The sequence below is a fragment of the Pipistrellus kuhlii genome, unplaced genomic scaffold, assembly GCF_014108245.1.
Source record: "Pipistrellus kuhlii isolate mPipKuh1 unplaced genomic scaffold, mPipKuh1.p scaffold_m20_p_9, whole genome shotgun sequence".
Classification (NCBI taxonomy): domain Eukaryota; kingdom Metazoa; phylum Chordata; class Mammalia; order Chiroptera; family Vespertilionidae; genus Pipistrellus; species Pipistrellus kuhlii.
Window position 1 is genome coordinate 3667752 of NW_023425595.1, and position 17239 is coordinate 3684990.

The following is a 17239-nucleotide window of genomic DNA, read 5'->3' on the forward strand; positions in this document are numbered from 1 at the left end:
ATGCAGGAGGGGGGTGCGAGTGAAAGCTGGAGGGCGGGGTATGCTTTTCCTGAAGGTGGAGAGCCATCTCCATGTGCTGAGGATGCCCTTGCTGTGTCTCCAGGTCTCCGTTCACTAAGCACCCTGAGCAGGTGCGTGGAAATACGACTGCTAAGGTCTGAGGCTGCCTGTGTGCTGTGTAACCATGGCACCGCTGTTGGTCCACCCACCTGGGAGCCAGGATAGGGTAATGGTTAAAGGCATGGAATCCGGTACCAGAATAACCTACATCCAAGTCCTGGCTCCACTGCTAACTAGATGTGTGGGCTTGAATATCTAGTTCGTCCCCTCCGGGCTTGAGTTGACTTATACAACAGGAGGAGAGATGCCAGCACCCACCTCACTGTTACAAAGCATCATGGGAGGGCCTGTTAGAGGCTCAGTAGCCTTTGCAGTTGATTTTTATGAGGCGAGCCATTGCTTTGTGTGGCCAGCAGCACAGACCTTGACTCGTTGTACTTAAGACAGAGCAGAATCTACCGTTTCTCGCCCGGGCAGGGCAGCCTGCACCCCTGACCTGCTCATTCACTGCGAAGCCTGGCGGGGTCTCTCCAGAGGGGCGGGCCGCAGCCAGATGTCTCCTCTAGGATGCCACAGGTCGTGCCAGATGGTGGCGTGCAGCTGTGCTCACGGAACACCCCCGACCACCTATTCCCCACGTAATGGCAAAGTAAGCGGCTCAATGTCAGTGTGAAAACGACTCTAAAAGTTAATGGTGCCTCAAATAGGAGGAGCCTCCTCCCACCTCCCGACAGCACCAGATTGCTAATTCTCTGTCTTCTTATGATTCCTGGAAGGAGTTCCTTTTGTAATGGCAAACCTCGCCTGGGGCGAGAAGTAAAGCAGCCGTTAGCAGCTTTATTTGAGATCCCCAACTCTTAATATTATTTTGTTTTCACTCCCCTGTCAAAGACATTTGAAGCCACCGGACCAATGTCCAAGGTACAAAGAGTTAAGTGCATTCCAGGGTCTGAAACGTCGAATACATCCAAGCTCGTCCTGTCCTGGTCCCCATGTCCTGGCTTTGCTTTGTTGTGTTGCCAAACGCTGTCTCTTTCTGAAGCAGCAGGTGAGCCAAGGATGGCCAGGCCTGCCCTTCAGATGTAATCAGATCGCAGAGGCTCAGAGCAGGGAGGGGCCCGGGTACCATCCGGCTCAGCCCCATGCGTTCCCTGGTGTCTTTTATAGCCAAACACCTCAAAATCCATTGCCCTTTCCTGCATCGCCAGTGAACTCGACCTTGAAGAAGACTGCGAGGTAGAGTGTGGACTGAGGTCAGAGGGCCCTGCAATGACTGTCCTGCCCTATGGGCAGCCTGCACACCCGGATAGTGCAGGCTCCATCTGGACACTGCAACAAACGGGGCCTTCTTCTTGCTGGTGGAGGGCCTTGCCTTCAGGTTGTAAATAAAAAAAATAAAAATGTAACTTTCGTGGCCTTAGCCGAGTTGGCTCAGTAGATAGATTCTGGTCAAGAGCACGTACCTCAGCTGCAGGCTCCATCCCAGGCAGGGCACACACAGAGGCAACCAATCGATGTATAACTCTCACACTGATGTTTCTCTCTCTCTGCCTCTCCCCCTCCCTTCCACTCTCTCCAAAAATCAATGGGAAAATATCCTCAGATGAGGATTAACAACAACAAAATAAAAAAGTAATACCTGTGACGTGCAATAAAACAGAGCGCAGTACAGCAAGGGGTGCTTGTTGTGGTTGGGATTCCAGCCTCTGAAGCCAGCCGGCCTGCGGTGAAGTCCCAGCTGTGTTTGTCATCGGCTGCTGTGGGTTTTCATCCGGCCGCTGAACTTCTCTGTGCCTCAGTTTCTCTTCAGCACCTGCTTCACAGGGCTGCGTGAGGGGCAAAGGGCCTGTTTCCTAGTGAGCGAGAGGGAAGCTGAGGCTCAATCACCTTGTCGTGAGTCTTCTTTTTCTGGTTGGTACATGGTGCTACAGAATCCCCGATTCAGTTGAATCATGTGGTTGGCCAGAAGGAACTGGAATAAGCTCCCTGTGGCTGGTGTATGGGGCGTGGATGGCTGTCAGTGGGCCCCTAGAGCTGGGGCTCTTGTGTCCATACAGATAGTTTCTATTGTAGCCTTGAAACAATCCAGATCTTAAGGTGCCTCGTTGAGTTACCCTAAGACCTTGGTGTGCAAACTGTGGCTCTCAAGCCACATGCGGCTCTTTGGCTCCTTGAGTGTGGCTTTTTCACAAAATACCACGGCCTGGGCGAGTCTATTTTGAAGAAGTGGCATTAAAAGAAGTTTAAGTTTAAAAAAATGTGGCTCTCAAAGGAAATTTCAATCATTGTATTGTTGATATTTGGCTCTGTTGACTAATGAGTTTGCTGACCACGGCCCTGTGAAACTCTCTTTGCACGTCAGTGAGTATGATGGACTCTCCTAACCATCTCCTGGCGAGCTCTGAGGAAGGGATGCGGGGTGCCTATTGCAGGGTACACACACACACACACACACACACACACACACGTGTGCATACCACCACAGACTTCAACCTCTCTCCGGAGATTTCTTGCCTCCAAAGACCCTGTGTGGCTGTGCTGTAGGGTTCTCTTCGGTGCCCTTTCCCCCACACCAACTTCCCATGTTGCTCTCTTCTCGCTGCCCCGTGGGAACGTCACATTTCTTACTCCTTCTGCTAAGCATGGCCTGGCCCCAGAGCCAGGGCACAGACTTACCCAATCCAATGCTCCGCATCTCCAACTGGAGACATTGGATGTCTCAAGACTGTGCTCTCCTGAGGGGCATCCAAGCACTTTGCAGTTGCCCGTTCCTCTACTGGTCCTGACGGCTCTGTCAGGTACTCGATCTGTGACGGTGGCCGTGTTACCCAACCTCTCTGAGCCTCAAGTTAGGCATCTGAAAAATGAAGAGCATGATAGATGCCTGCAGAACCCAGACAGTGCCTGCTGTTCAATAGGAATGCAGTCTGTGCTTTTTGAGTAAATAACAGCCGAATCTCTCACGAATCATAAATGGGATGTCTCCCAGAGGATGACTTCTTACAAGATGTGTATATGGCACTGCGGGGCAAAAGGAAATACACACTTAGGTCTGTCTGTCCAGATGGTGATGGGAACTTTTCCAAGTTTAATTAATCATTCTTTCCCTTAGTTTCCTCCATTGCAAAACGGGGATAATAATAGTAAGTATTTATATGGATGTTGGGGAGATTAAGTGAGATCATGTATATAAAAACAGAGCTTCATCCAATTTAAAAGTTTAGAAAACTGTAGCTATTATTTTTATTTTTATATTATTCTTTTTTAAAATATATTTTTATTGATTTCAGAGAGGAAGGGAGAGGGAGAGAGAGAGAAACATCGATGATGAGAATCATTGATTGGCTGCCTCTTGCACGCCCCACACTGGGGATCAAGCTTGCAACCCAGGTATTTGCCCTGATCAGGATTAGAACTGTGACCTCCACGTTCATTGGTTGACGCTCAACCACTGAGCCACCCCAGTCGGGCTGTAGCTGTTATTTTTCAAAGCTGTGCCTTGAATTGAACTATTAGGACAGGAAAGTGTCTTAGCCTCCTTTCCCGGTATAAAATTCAAATTTGCAAAGTCTATGGATAGATGTACTCAAGAAACCTCAATGCTGTTTTACTGAAGGCTTTAGTCAAGTCAGAAATTGTTTAATTTAAGCAGAAAGCCTTGGTTTTAGGAATTTTAAATTACTACACATTTCCTAAACTTACTGATGATTCTCTTGATATGCAGTTTAGGGAATCTTAACTTCTCTGGGGGCTACTAGCTTTGTAGTCATTTCCTTTCATCAGCTACATTAGGAATTAATTTGGGGTAGAGCTAATAGCCCCGCACTCCTGACCGGTGTTCCCTTTGATTTTATGTAAATTGTGAGCAACTGACCATATTCCACGAGCTGCTAGTTATGAAGATGGAATATGCATGAGCAGAGTTTAGTGCTGGGATCAAACAAGGCTTGTAACAAATTTGATGTGGTATTGTAACGGATATGCAAACTACTGCTGTGCCTCGGAGTGACTCCACAGTAGTGCAATTCTCAGATGACTGTGGTGACCTGGCCCCAGGAAGGCTCTCCCAGGGTTAGCTACCAAAAAAAGGGGGGGAGGGGGGCAGTTAGAACAGAAAGCATCCAGACGTCTGTCTTTGGGGCTGGAGCCCAAGTGCCCAGGAGACTTGTTATTTGGGGCCGGGATATGATGAAATCAATGTTCTCCCAGTCCCTATAGAGGTCTGACTGCAGGACGTCTATTAGTCTAATAGGCCAAGGGTTGACAATCCTTTTCTCTCAAGAGCCAAATAGTAAATAGACTAGGAACCGTGGGCCACGTGGTTTGTGTTACAGCTACTCAACTCTGCCCTTGTAGGGCAAATGCAACTATGGACTATACATAGTCTAATGGATCTGGCTGTGTTCCAATAAAACTTTATTTGGGAAGCAGGTGATGGGCTGGATTTGGCCCACGGGCTGTAATTTACAGACTCTTGGTCGAGGCTGAGGCTCTGAGTGGGAAACTGGAGAAGAAGAGAACCCAATGCAACATCTTCTTGGGGTTTAGGCCAGCAACTGGGTTGATGGGTGATATCGGGGGGAGGGAAGTTGGGGCACAGTGCCAAATGCCCTCTTCTCTGCCTTCCTTTACTGGGTTTGCCTATCCTCGTGAAGGCAACCAGCTGGAAAGGTAGGACAAAATGGGTAAGAGTGTGGGGACTGACAGGGATGAAGTTTAAATCCTAGCACTTTCCGATTTAGCCCTGTGACCTTGAGCACGTTTTTCTACCCTTCTGAGCCCATCTGTAACCTTGGGTTGATGGAACCTGTTTCATAGAGATGTGAGGATTAAGTGAACTTTGTTATATAATCTGCTTAGCACACATTCAGGGGTGGATTCCGTGTGTTATGGACAATTTAAGGAAAGTTCAAGAGTAATTTTGCTTTGGGGGATGATATATATATATATATATATATATATATATATATATATATATATATATATATATATATTTTACTTCCCAGCAGACTTTAGAATGCACCTCCCCATACACTGGGTCTGTGTTATTTGATTAGATCCATGATGTTCCCAGGAGTGAAATGATTAAATCATAGGTTTTCCATGTCCAGCTTTAGTAGACACTAAGCTGATTGGTAGATAGTAACAAGGTTTCCATAATGGTTATACCTGCCAGGCTGGGGTGGCCCTCATGCTCATTAAGTTAGTCTAATACCCCCAGTCTCAGATTCCTTATCTGTCCAGGATGAAAATGATCCCAGGCCTCTTGTTATTGAGGAGTAAATGAGAGAATATTTTCAGAAAGGCTTTGGACGATATCTAAAAAAAAAGTGACATAAATGCATGGCGTTTTTACTGCTAAAGAACATAGCAGGAATAAACAAATCCCAAGTGCAGCATTTCCGTTTAAAGTTTGACTTCCGAAGCTCATAGTCCTGCAAAGTAAAAATTTGGTTGGGCCGTCAATAATACTGATCAGGATCTTAATGTGGAGGGTGACAAAAACACGGGCCACTAACACCTATCAAGGGCTTCTTACGTGCCAGGCACTGTTCTAAGCATCTTTTTGTATATAATTTCATTTAATCTTCAAACAAGTTTATGAGCGAAGCACCACAATTATCCCAGTTTTATAGACGAGGAAACGAAGCCACACAGAGGTTAAGCCACTTGCTCAGCAATCCCCAGGTAGCAATGGCAGAACTGAGGTTCAAGTCCAGGCAGCCCGTCTCCAGAACCCAAACGCTAAGCTCCGATGCCATTATCCATCGCTCCCGGCAGGGGTCCTCAAACTTTTTAAAGTGGGGGCAGATCACTGTCCCTCAGAGAGCTGGAGGGCCGGACTATATGAACTACTAATTCCTACTGTAACACCTCGGCTGCGCTCACTGCCCAAAAAACCTGGCGGACCGGATCAGACTCCTCTGCGGGCCGCATGTGGCCCTCGGGCCGTAGTTTGAAGACGCCTGGCGGCTCAGAGTGTTGAAATCTACAGCGTTGCAAGTCAAACGACAGAGCCAAATTTACCTTCGCCATTTTGTGCACGTCTATATCAATTAATGCCGAAGTGCATGAATGGACTCATTAACCTGTGGAAATAAATACCCCAATAAAAACATTTACTATGTTGGGTTTTGTTTTTTCTTGTGGAGACTTGGTTCTTCAGCTTTGATCTGTGGGTATGTGGACACATCCCAAGCCAGAAGCATATTTGTGGGATTACCCTTCGTGGAATAAAAAGAGTTTGGAATCAAAGGATGAGAATTATGGGCACGACCCACTGACCAGCTATAACCATCTCATGTTTCTGTTTTCTAAATTTGTAACGTAGAGATGCTGCTACTCCTGAGTGAGCACGGGGCCCAGATCAGATGGTACGTAGGACTGTGCTTGGAGAGCTGCCAAGCACTATATAACTCTAAGACACTTATTAATTTTCTTATTAATAATGCTCCCCAAGACCATGTGTGCTATCCCTGAATCATGTCCCATAGGAACTGCTTTTAACCCTGTCAACCCTCTCTGTATTTCCATGGGATTGTGCTTTCAGATTCCTTTGGAGTATGGCCCTCCTTAAGTGGCCTGATTTCCGTCTATGGGGCTGGCTGGTCCAGGTGTCAGTGTGAGGCAATGGGTTACCTTCCCGGTGTGGGGAGTCCACCTGACGTCAACATAAAGTGACGATTTAGGAGGTCCTTGGGGGACAACAGCAGCCGGTGTGAGCACACAGATCTCTAGGCATTTAGAGGAAGGGGTTGTTTCTGTTGGGAAAAATTAGGGGCCATTATCAGAAGAACTGGCCCTGGGGTCTGAATCTACTCCATTAAGACAGGGAAGAGCTCCCAAATCAAGTAGGTTCAGCAGGCACCCCACACACGAAGCTCCTCAGAGGCAGTTCTGGGTTAGGTGAAAGCTCTCTTTTGATAGAAGATCTCCATCCTCGTTGTTCCCCTGCCACTAACATGCTGTGTTGCCCTTGGCAGCACAGGCAACGTCTCTGGGCCTTAGTTCTTCAAGTACCAAAGGAAGGGGATGAATTAGGACTCTTGAAGGCCCCATTGAGTGCCAGGTTTGGAAGGTTCTTTCCACATCTCGATGGTCATGCCTGTTAGTCTCTAAGATGAAATACTCTGGGCCGCTTTCGTGGCTCACCCTTTTGTATACTCGCCAGTGGTGGGAGCTCCCTGCTGTTACATAATTTCCGTAAGTATGAGTTGCCACATCTGCTCTTGGCCCTGCCCTGGAGAGTGGTGTGAGGGTTAGATTATGTACGCTATGTGCCCAGGAAGGCAGCTGTGCCCTGGGTCTGAGTAGGGGTTTGAATGAATAGGACTCGATCCTTGTTTGGCCTTTTCCTTACTGTGCCATTGAGCAGATGATTTAAACTCTTGGAATCCTGACTAACCTTGCAAAATGTATCCTGTTCTCGCCATGTTATCAGTTTGTCTTCTTTATGGATTCATTTCCTTGCCTGCAATCAATGTGCTTCCTTTGTAAGCCCCAGAACAGTGCTTCCTAAGGTTGGCTGCAGATTAGAATCACATGGAGATCTTTTAAAACTCCTAACCCCGGGCCAATGAAATGACAATTTCTGGTAGTGGGAAACCAGAACCAGCACTTCAGAAACTCCCTGGGTGACACCACTGCAGAAAGTTATTTAAATATATTTTTATTGATTTCAGAGAGGGAGGGGGAGAGAGAATCATTGATCAGCTGTCTCCTACACGCCTCCCACTGGTGATTCAACCTGCAGCCTGGATATGTAACCTTTGACCTGAATCAAACCTGGAACCCTTCAGTCCACAGACTGATGCTCAATCCACTAAGCCAAAACACTAGGGCAAGATTTTACTTTTCATTTCAGTTTCCTCCTCAAACAAATAGGATTGAAACTTGTTGGGAAGTTCAAGAGAGGATTACAAAGGTGCAAATTAGATTATGTATAGTAACAAGGTTAGTGTCTGCCCTAACCTGCAGGAATTAGAGGATTTCCCATCAACCAGACTTCTGAACATCCTATCCCTACCCTCGCCCAGGAGTGCCATCTCCAGGGAGGAGCCTTATTGGGTGAGGTCTTAAAGAGATTACCCTCCTAGTGGTATATATAGGCCAGAGTCATATTCCTGAGCATTTACCTGGAAGGAGGCTGGCTTCAGAGACTCTTCTTGGAGACACACTTCAGGGACTCACTCAAAGGAACAGGCTCCAGAAACCACATAGGACTTGGATTGAGCTTGGTTTTTGACCAGGAGCACTCTACATCCCTTGTGCAATGTGGTGCTAAATACAGGAGAGGGCGGCAAGAAGATTGGACATCAGCTGGTGGCAGGAACTCTTCTCGGAAACTCCTGGTGCCTTCCAACAGAGAGGGAGGTCTGAGCAGACCTCAGCTTCTCACTTTTCCTCACTCTGACTGAAGAGACCGTCTTGGGACAGACACCCTCACTGCACCATGGCCTTTGAAGCTGCCCTGGTGGCTGAGTTCCAGGAAGAGGCCAGCTGCCCCATCTGCCTGGATCACCTGACAGACCCAGTGACAATTGCCTGTGGGCACAACTTCTGTCCCTCTTGCATCCAACAGTGCTGGGAAGGCCTCCAGGGCACCTTTCCCTGCCCTGTCTGCCTCCACCACTGCCCTGACAGGAGCTTGAAGAGGAACCCCCAATTATGCCACGTGATGGAGATTGCTCAGCAGATGCCCACCGTGAGGGTAAAGAGGAGAAGGCAAGAGGAACCCCTGTGTAAGAAGCACCGTGAGGTTCTGGCTTTGTTCTGTGAGAAGGACCTGGAGCTGCTGTGTGCCCGGTGCAGGGTCTCCCCTGATCATAGGAATCACCCCCTAAAGCCCATTGAAGAAGCTGCAGCTACTCAGAGGAGGAAGCTCAAGAGCTGCATTGAGTCCTTGAGCAAGCAGATCAAAGATACTGAAAATCGGTCAGAAATGCAAGAGCCGGAATGTCTTGAATTGAGACAGAGGATAGAAAATCAAAAGGATGAATTGCAAACTGAACTTAAACAACTTAAACATTTCTTGGAAGAGAAACAGATGGAAACCCTTACGAGTCTGCTAGCTAAAGAAACAAAAGTTCAAGAAAAACTAATCGAGGAGAAAAACCAAATATCAAACCACCGTTCCACATTAAACAGTCTGCTTCGTGACATGATCAGTAAGTGTGTGCAGACTGACGTGGATTTTCTCACTGGTATTGAAAGGATCCACAACAGATATGAAAACCTAGAGACCCCAGCCATCTTTTCACATGAGTTAGAGAAGGAGAGTTTCGAACTCCCCCCAAATTATTTGGGCCTGCATAAAATGATCCGCACGTTTCACGAAGATTTGACACTGGATCCTGGAACTGCCCATCCAAGTCTCACTATCTTAGAAAATAGAAAAAGTGTGGCCTATGGGACATCGTTTGGTTGTCGAAACCTTCAGGCCTTCTCTTCTTTCGCAGCTGTCCTGAGTTCTGAGGGGTTTGATGCTGGCAGGCATTTTTGGCAGGTAGAAATAGGAGGCACAGGGGTGTGGTCCTTGGGCGTGTGTAAGGAATCTTTGCCCAGGGATGCTCTGATGTCACCATTCCTGGTAAATGGCTGCTGGAAACTTCAGCGCTGGGGGAATACATCTGTCACATGCCATTTAGTCAACTGGGAGCGGATAGGCATTTTTCTGGACTATGAGCTGGGAGAAGTTTCCTTTTATAATTTGAGAAAGAGATCACATTTGTGTACTTTCAGAGAACGTTTTACAGGAAAACTTAGGCCCTATTTCTGCCTTGGACATTCTTCAAAATCACTTGTAATGCGTATAGCCGAAGATGAATGATGAACTGCCTTGTCATCTGTCCCATGCATTCTACTTTCTTCCTGTGTTCAGAGAGAGTGCTTGTAATAAAAGTCTCAAGTACATTTCTGATAAAAATAAAAAATAAGATAAAATAAACTCTTGGAGTCCTTGTTTCCTCATCTGTAAAACGGGGATATTTATAGAACCCTGTTCATGGGATTGTGGGGGAGGTTGAGATGCTGCATATCACAGGCTTAGTACAGGGCCTGGCACATGGTAGATAACCTGTAAAGGATAGTAGTTTATTATAACAGCTTGTATTGATTTTACTTGGCCCACTGCACACCCATGAGAATACCTGCCATTTTAACAGGTGTTGTTGTTGTTGTTGTTTTACTGTTTTTATTGTGGAATTTCCCCAAAGAAATCCTTTGGGTTTTGATGCTGTTGGTCGCTTCTAGTTATTTCTCTAACATTGTAAAAGTAATTCATGCCTATTTTAAAAGTGTTTGATTTTTCTAACCATTTTAGTAGGATGCTACCTCAGAAAGGGCATGTATTGGTCCACATAATTGCAAAGTCATCTAAAATTCAATAGAGCATTCAAAAGTGTCACCAAAGACTGTTTTTTCCTCTGTCTACACTCTGCCTTCTGTGGGGACCATTTCATGGCAAACGACCTCAAGTCACGGCCATGGGTGGCTGCCAGCAGGTTCAGACGCTCACTGGTTCCTCTCTTACCGGGACATTCCCCAGAAAGGGGAATGGTCCTTCCCAGCAGCTCTCTCGGAAAAGCAAGAACGTTTCTTTCCCATCGGCCCCTAACGAATGTCTGTTCAAGACAAATGTGCCCAGATTAGGTCAGGAACTCCTTCCTGAAAGAAGCCGTGTCCGTACAGGTTGGGCATCACCAATGTGCTGAGTGGCCATGCTGTCCCAGAGGCCCTTCAGAAGGGCCCTGGCAGGCGCTCTTGGCACAGGCTTCTGGTGGCATCGCCTGAATGACTTTGAGGCCATCCATGGGACTGAGGAAGGGTTTTCAGAGCTACCGGAGATGCTGACAGAGTTGCCACTGACACCGAGCCATTACTCTCTTTGAGGTGACTTGGACACTTACAGGGCAAAGAGAACCGTGGTGAGGAATAGCCTGGGACTGAGACTCAGCCCCTCAGAAATAAACAGAAAACTTGAGATATAAACTTGAGATATAAGGAAGAGCGGGGTTTGGGGTTTGGGGTGGGGGCACAGCACAGCTTTCATAGACAGAGTCCCATTCTGGACACACCTGCCCGCGGGCTCTGCTAGTCAATGGCCTGCCTCTGGCCCAGGGCCTCCCAGATGCAGCTCAGTTTACCAGATGCAAACTCCTTTACCGGTTTGGCCATGTGGGCCAACCAACCAGGTGTTGTTTTACTTAATAAGATGGCTTCTGTTTTTCAAACTTCAACTGTTTTTAGAAAGGCCAACTAAATTAATTGCAAAAGAAAATGAATAATGCCAGCTCCAGTGGGTCCAGGATTTTTCTGTTCTGCTCTCTGTTGGATTCCCTCAGTGCCTAATCCAGGGCCTCACAGAGACTCAAAGAAGGTTTGTTAAAGGAATAAATGTCACTGTCATCATAGAGAAGCAAGAATTTCTCTAAGACACATTGCCAACATATAGCTAAGGAAAACATTTTAGAGTGATCATCAGCTTCCCGGGTGAAGTCCCTAGGATGTAGTTAGGGTGATCACAGGGTTCCAGTTAGGGTCGGGGGGAGGAAGAGGAGACATGAAGAGACAGCCGAGGAGGAAGGAGGTCTGGGGGTGGTGATGGAAGGAGACAGCTAACGAACACTTGGAAATTGCTGCTGTGCATACACTGACTCAAATCTAGTGCCCATCCCTGCATGAGGCCTTCAGGGGAAGACCCGCTGCTCACCAAGGCCTTCTCAATGTCTTGGAGCCGTGGTCGGCTAACTGTGGCTCATGAGCCACATGAGGCTCTTTGGTCCCTTGATTGTGGCTCTTCCACAAAATACCATGGCCCGGGCGAGTCTGTTTTGAAGAAGTGGCGTTGGAAGAAGTTTAAGTTAAAAAAATGTGGCTCTCAAAAGAAATTTCAATGGTTTTACTGTTGCTATTTGGCTCTGTTGACTAATGAGTCTTAGAGGATACAATGGATGCAGGGTGGGTGGGTTGTGAGAGCTGAGCCCTGCCCTGGGGAAGGCTCACACCATGTGGAGTTCCTGAATGCCAAGTGCTCGCCCTCCTGCTGGTCCAGGGGGAAGGCTCCCTAACCGTCAGCTCCTGCTACTTATGTGGCAGCTGTTCTTATCACCAGGTTCCCCTTCTCGCCCCAAGCTGCACATGCGAAGCTGAAAACCAGTGGGGCAGACGGCACGGAACATGCCCCGTGAGGACAAGGGGACTGTTAGTCCAGCATCAATCCTACGGAAGCCTGGCATTTGGCAGGACAAGCCGCAGGACGGACCTCTGGCAAACCCAGGCCAGGCGTGGGCAGCTCCAGGACCGGCCAGGGCCCCTCCAGCACCCCTCCCAGCTGGGTTGTTTGCAGAACCAGAGGAATGTTAATTAATCCTGTTATCTGAGCTGAATGCTTTCTGGTTTAATTTCTCTGATAAAACCTCCCTGAATGGAGCGCTCTCAGAACACCAGAGGAGGCCTTCCTTTGGGATTCCTGAGGCGCAGTGAGACCTGGCGAGGGTAGGGGTGGGCTGGGTAGCCTCTCTAGCCCCAGGAACCCTGAATTCAACAGACTCTTTCTTCTCAGAATTCTGACTGTGGACCCTTCGCCATCCAGTCTTCTTGCCCTAGTAAACGTGGCTGCACTTCAGAAAGGAAGGGAGAAATATAAGTTCATTGATAGAAGGAAAGGAAGGAGGGAAGGAAGGAAGAAACAATAGTTTAAAATTCTGTAAGGGGGTACATGTAGGAAATTCAAAATTCAGAACATGGGGTTACCTAGAATTTTGGCACCAGATTTAATAATCATGTGATAGTTGTGTGCTATCGTGTGCCAGGAACTGTCTTTATTGCTTTATAGGCACTCTGTAATCTACTCTGACACACTTCAGTTTAGACTGTGACATGTAGCTACATTATTTGAAGTGACAGCATGGGACAGCCAAGGAGGCATCTGTTCTTGAGGGGAGGTCAGCTAGAATTATATCAGGAAAGTCTCACTCCAGAAGAGGCCATTTTAAGTGTTTTGGCTTTCTTTCTTTTTCTTTTTTTTTAATATGTTTTAATTTTTTTTCAGAGAGAGAGTGATAGAAACATCAATGATAAGTGGGGGTCATTGATTGGCTGCCTCCTGCTCACCCCCTACTGGGAATTGAACCTGAAACCTGGACATATGTCCTGACCAGGAACCAAACCATGACCTCCCAGTTCATGGGTCAATGCTCAACCTCCAAGCCACACTGGCTGGGCAAGTGTTTTGGCTTCCTTAACCTGGAAGCCAAATGTTTTGCCAGTTAGCTAACTGTCAGAAACAGGCTTTCCTTGATGACATTAGTGGCATGTTGATAGGTTTAGTGGATATTAGCAAGGGGCTCTTAATTACCATTGGTGAGTGGTGGTCGAGGGCATATAAGAGTTCAAGTCTTCTTTAACTGTCTGGTGGTCTGGAGGCTGACTATAAAGGCTTGTTCAGTCCCATCTCTGTACCATCCTCTGAACTATTGGGGACCCTCTCGTGTGTTATAAAACAACACACCCAAATTGGAGTTATGTGTTTGGTATGTAACCAAACCAAAACTTAACAATTCCAGTGTCAGTCTCCCAGAAATGGAATCTTAGTCAGGAATCACTTGACGGAACTAGATAGGCAATGTGCCTGATAGATACCTGCCAATCTCACAAGGAGAGTGTCCTTGAAATAACCCATCGACTTTTTTGCCTAGTATAACTTTTTTGCCTACTATAACTTTCTTATTCCTGTACCCATCCGTTTGCCTGCAAAAGTTTTTCTATTTATAAAACTCCTCACAACTCCTTTCCGTCTGCTAGATCCCATTCTGCAGAACTAGAGGGGCTTTTTTTGATTAAATAAACTCTTAAGATTTATAATATGCCTCAGTTTATCTTTTAACAAGAAAGGCAGCATTTGGTCTGAACATCTAAAGAAGACATGGAGGCGGGGCTTCAAATGAGTATAGAGTACAGGTTGTAGAAGTTATAATATTCCTGTTTACTCATAAAAGTTTTGCAAATGTTGGCAGGGTAGGGGAAGAAAAATAACCTTTCCTCTGTTCCAGTGGTCGGCAAACTCATTAGACAACAGAGCCAAATAGCAACAGTACAACAATTGAAACTTCTTTTGAGAGCCACATTTTTTAAACTTAAACTTCTGCTAATGCCACTTCTTCAAAATAGACTCGCTCAGGCTGTGGTATTTCATGGAAGAGTCACACGCAAGGGGCCAAAGAGCCACATGTGGCTCTGGAGCTGCGGTTTGTGGACCACTGCTCTATTCAATTAGGTTCAGAATCTGGGGTATGTGAATTAAACTGACCAAAGACAGATCAACAAGAAAAAAGGTTTATTTTGTATGTACGTAGGGGGTTACACACACACACACACACACACACACACACACACACACACACCTCTCTCTCTCTCTCTCTCTCTCTCTCTCTCTCTCTTCTCCCCCCGCCCCCTCCCCCCAAAGTGGTTGGGCCTGAGAGCTTACGTACCATTTTAGCAATGAGTGATAAATTGTGGCAAGATAACAAGACAAGGGACACTGGGTTTGGGCTTCTCGGGGCGGTAAACTGTGAAAAGGTAAATATACGGGGGAACTGATGGGAGAGAAGGGTTGTTATGCGGACTAAAGTTGTACTGCAATTCTGTGATGCAGGCTTTATTCTTACCTCCACTTGCTGCTGAGGAAACAGGTCCGGAGAGATGGAGACACTCATCCAAGGACACAGAGTCAGAATATAAATCTAGGTCATTTGACTTAAAAACCTGTGCCTTTTCCACCATGCGGAAATAAGTTTTACTATTTTATTCTTGCTTTTACAAATATTACATGGTCATAGGAAAACTGGAAAACATGAATATATAAAACTAGAGGCCCGGTGCATGAATTTGTGCACAGGTGGGGCCCAGCCGGTCCACCCCATTGGGGGAATGGGACTCCGGTGGTTGGCTGTTGGCTGGCTGGTCAAACTCTGGTTGAACCCTCAGTTGAGGGGGAAATTTGCATATTACTCTTTTATTATATAGGATAACCTAATTCTACTACTCAGAGAAAACCACATTAACCTTTGGTGTATTACTCCCAGGCATTTGTATGCTTATTTAGTTGAGATTGTACAGTGCTTATGGTTTTGTCTTGCTTATTTAATGTTATAAATGTTTCCTTATATCCTTAACAATTCTTCATTAACATTATTTTAATGTGAACATTTCATCCTGTAATTGTGTCATATCACTGTTGTCAGACATCTAACTTTGTTCTGATTTTTTACTACCATAATAACAAATGGCCATCTCTGAGGGAAACCTCTTATTTAGATTTCTTACTATTTCTTCAGGGAAGATTCCTGGAAAGGAAATTTATGGGTCAACAGGCAAGAATGTCTAATGGACATTATGAAGCATAAAACTAGACCAGTGGCAGAAAACTCATTAGTCAACAGAGCCAAATATTAACAGTACAATGATTTCCTTTTGAGAGCCAATTTTTTTAAACTTAAACTTCTTCTAACTCCACTTCTTCAAAATAGACTCTGCCAGGTCGTGGTATTTTTGTGGAAGAGCCACACTCAAGGGGCCAAAGAGCCCCATGTGGCTCACGAGCCGCAGACCACAGTGTACTCTGCCTCTGTGAACAACAAAGGCAAACATTACTTTCTAAGACAGACCTAAAATCAAGATAAATTACTACTAAAACTGAGCATTTTGACTAAGAATGGACAGACCAGCAGCTTACCTAGTGGTGCTACTTTTCTAACCAGCAGGGGGCAGCACAAACAAATACCATCAGAGGTCCTTTTTGGCCATTGAACCTGTGTGTGTGTGTGTGTGTGTGTGTGTGTGTGTGTGTGTGTGTTTGCCAAACTTCCTTTGTTAAAATTTAGCAACAACGAAGTCATCAAATTTACAGGGAAGGGCCAGAGAGGAAAATCTATTTGACCTGAAAGATTTACAATGTGTAGGAATGTTCTGGAAAACGGACCCAGATGGCAAAGGGCTAAAGAGAAAAGGATCTTTCCGATGTGGGCTGGCTCCAGGGGCTAGGGAAGCAGGGCAGGGTGGGAGCAGCAGCAGAGAAAATGGTGTCAGTCTCTGGATTCGATGGCGGCGTTCTGTGCTGTGCAAGAGTGAAGGCTGGGAAGTGACTGTATCATCTCGAACAGGACAGCCAGAGGAAGGAGTCACATGCTCGCCAGCCCGAGGAAGACCTTTGGAACAGCAGGCACAAGGTCAACGAAGCAAAGAAGGGAGGTGTTAATGAATCACAGAGAAATGTGCTGTGTCTGGCAATGCCAAGGGGCGGGTGAACCTCAGGAAGGAACAGGATGGCAATGCATCTGGAGCCGGGGTTGCTGACCCGAGAACTGTGGGCCGAGGAGAGCATCCTCAGGAAGTCCGTGCATATCCCGAATGTGTGCAGGGCTCAGGGCTCATACTGAAAAATAAGCACCGTCTTCGGGGGAGGGAGGGGTGCAGGGAGGAGAGCTACAGCTTTTGGGAATCTATACCCCCACATGATTAGGAACAAGTGATCTGTGTATATTCCTCCATCTCCAGGACCAAGCGCGCTCTCTCCCCAGAGCTGACCCCCTTCTGCCCTGTCCCAAAGACACAATACGCGTCTTTCCCTACAAGTGGCAGGAAACCCTGCCAGATGGAGGGGTGGGTGCACCAGCCTCACGCCTGGATGATGCAGGGCTTAGCAAGAGGTGTGGGTGGATCAGATGAGACACGAGAGACCCAGGCTGCGCCCTGGGAGAGCTCAGTGCAGGCACAAAGGGGAGGTGACAGGAATCACAAGCCTGGAGCTGCCCCCTTACCCTTCTCTATACGCGAATCCTGCTCTTCCTTCAGCCTACCCAAGCCCTGCCCCCTCGGAGCGCTCAGATACCTGCCTCTCAGAACTTTCTGTCATTATCGCCCACTGGGCAATGCTAAGCTGTATTGCCTCGCATCATAAATGAGTCACTTCACACGTATGTGTCGCAGCCGCAACCGAAAGTGAGATCCCAGAGAACTGGGACTCTGTCTTCTGCATTCCCAAGTGAATAATTAATTACCAATGAGAAATTAATTGAAAACTAGTCCTAGATGCTAAATTCAAAGGGATTGCTGTGTTAGACGCCTTCACATAGAATTAAAATTTAATAATATCCCAACATCCCTATAAAGTAGGTGTCAA

General features: G+C 46.7%; 1 protein-coding gene across 1 annotated transcript; it reads left to right on the forward strand.

Moving 5' to 3' along the window:
• The first annotated feature begins 241 nt into the window (after window positions 1-241).
• On the forward strand, window positions 242-9970 carry LOC118712507 (tripartite motif-containing protein 60-like). Its single transcript, XM_036426287.1, has 2 exons — window positions 242-251; window positions 8526-9970. The coding sequence occupies exons 1-2, from the start codon at window positions 242-244 to the stop codon at window positions 9887-9889; spliced, it is 1374 nt and encodes a 457-aa protein (XP_036282180.1). The 3' UTR covers window positions 9890-9970.
• Window positions 9971-17239: the final 7269 nt, after the last annotated feature.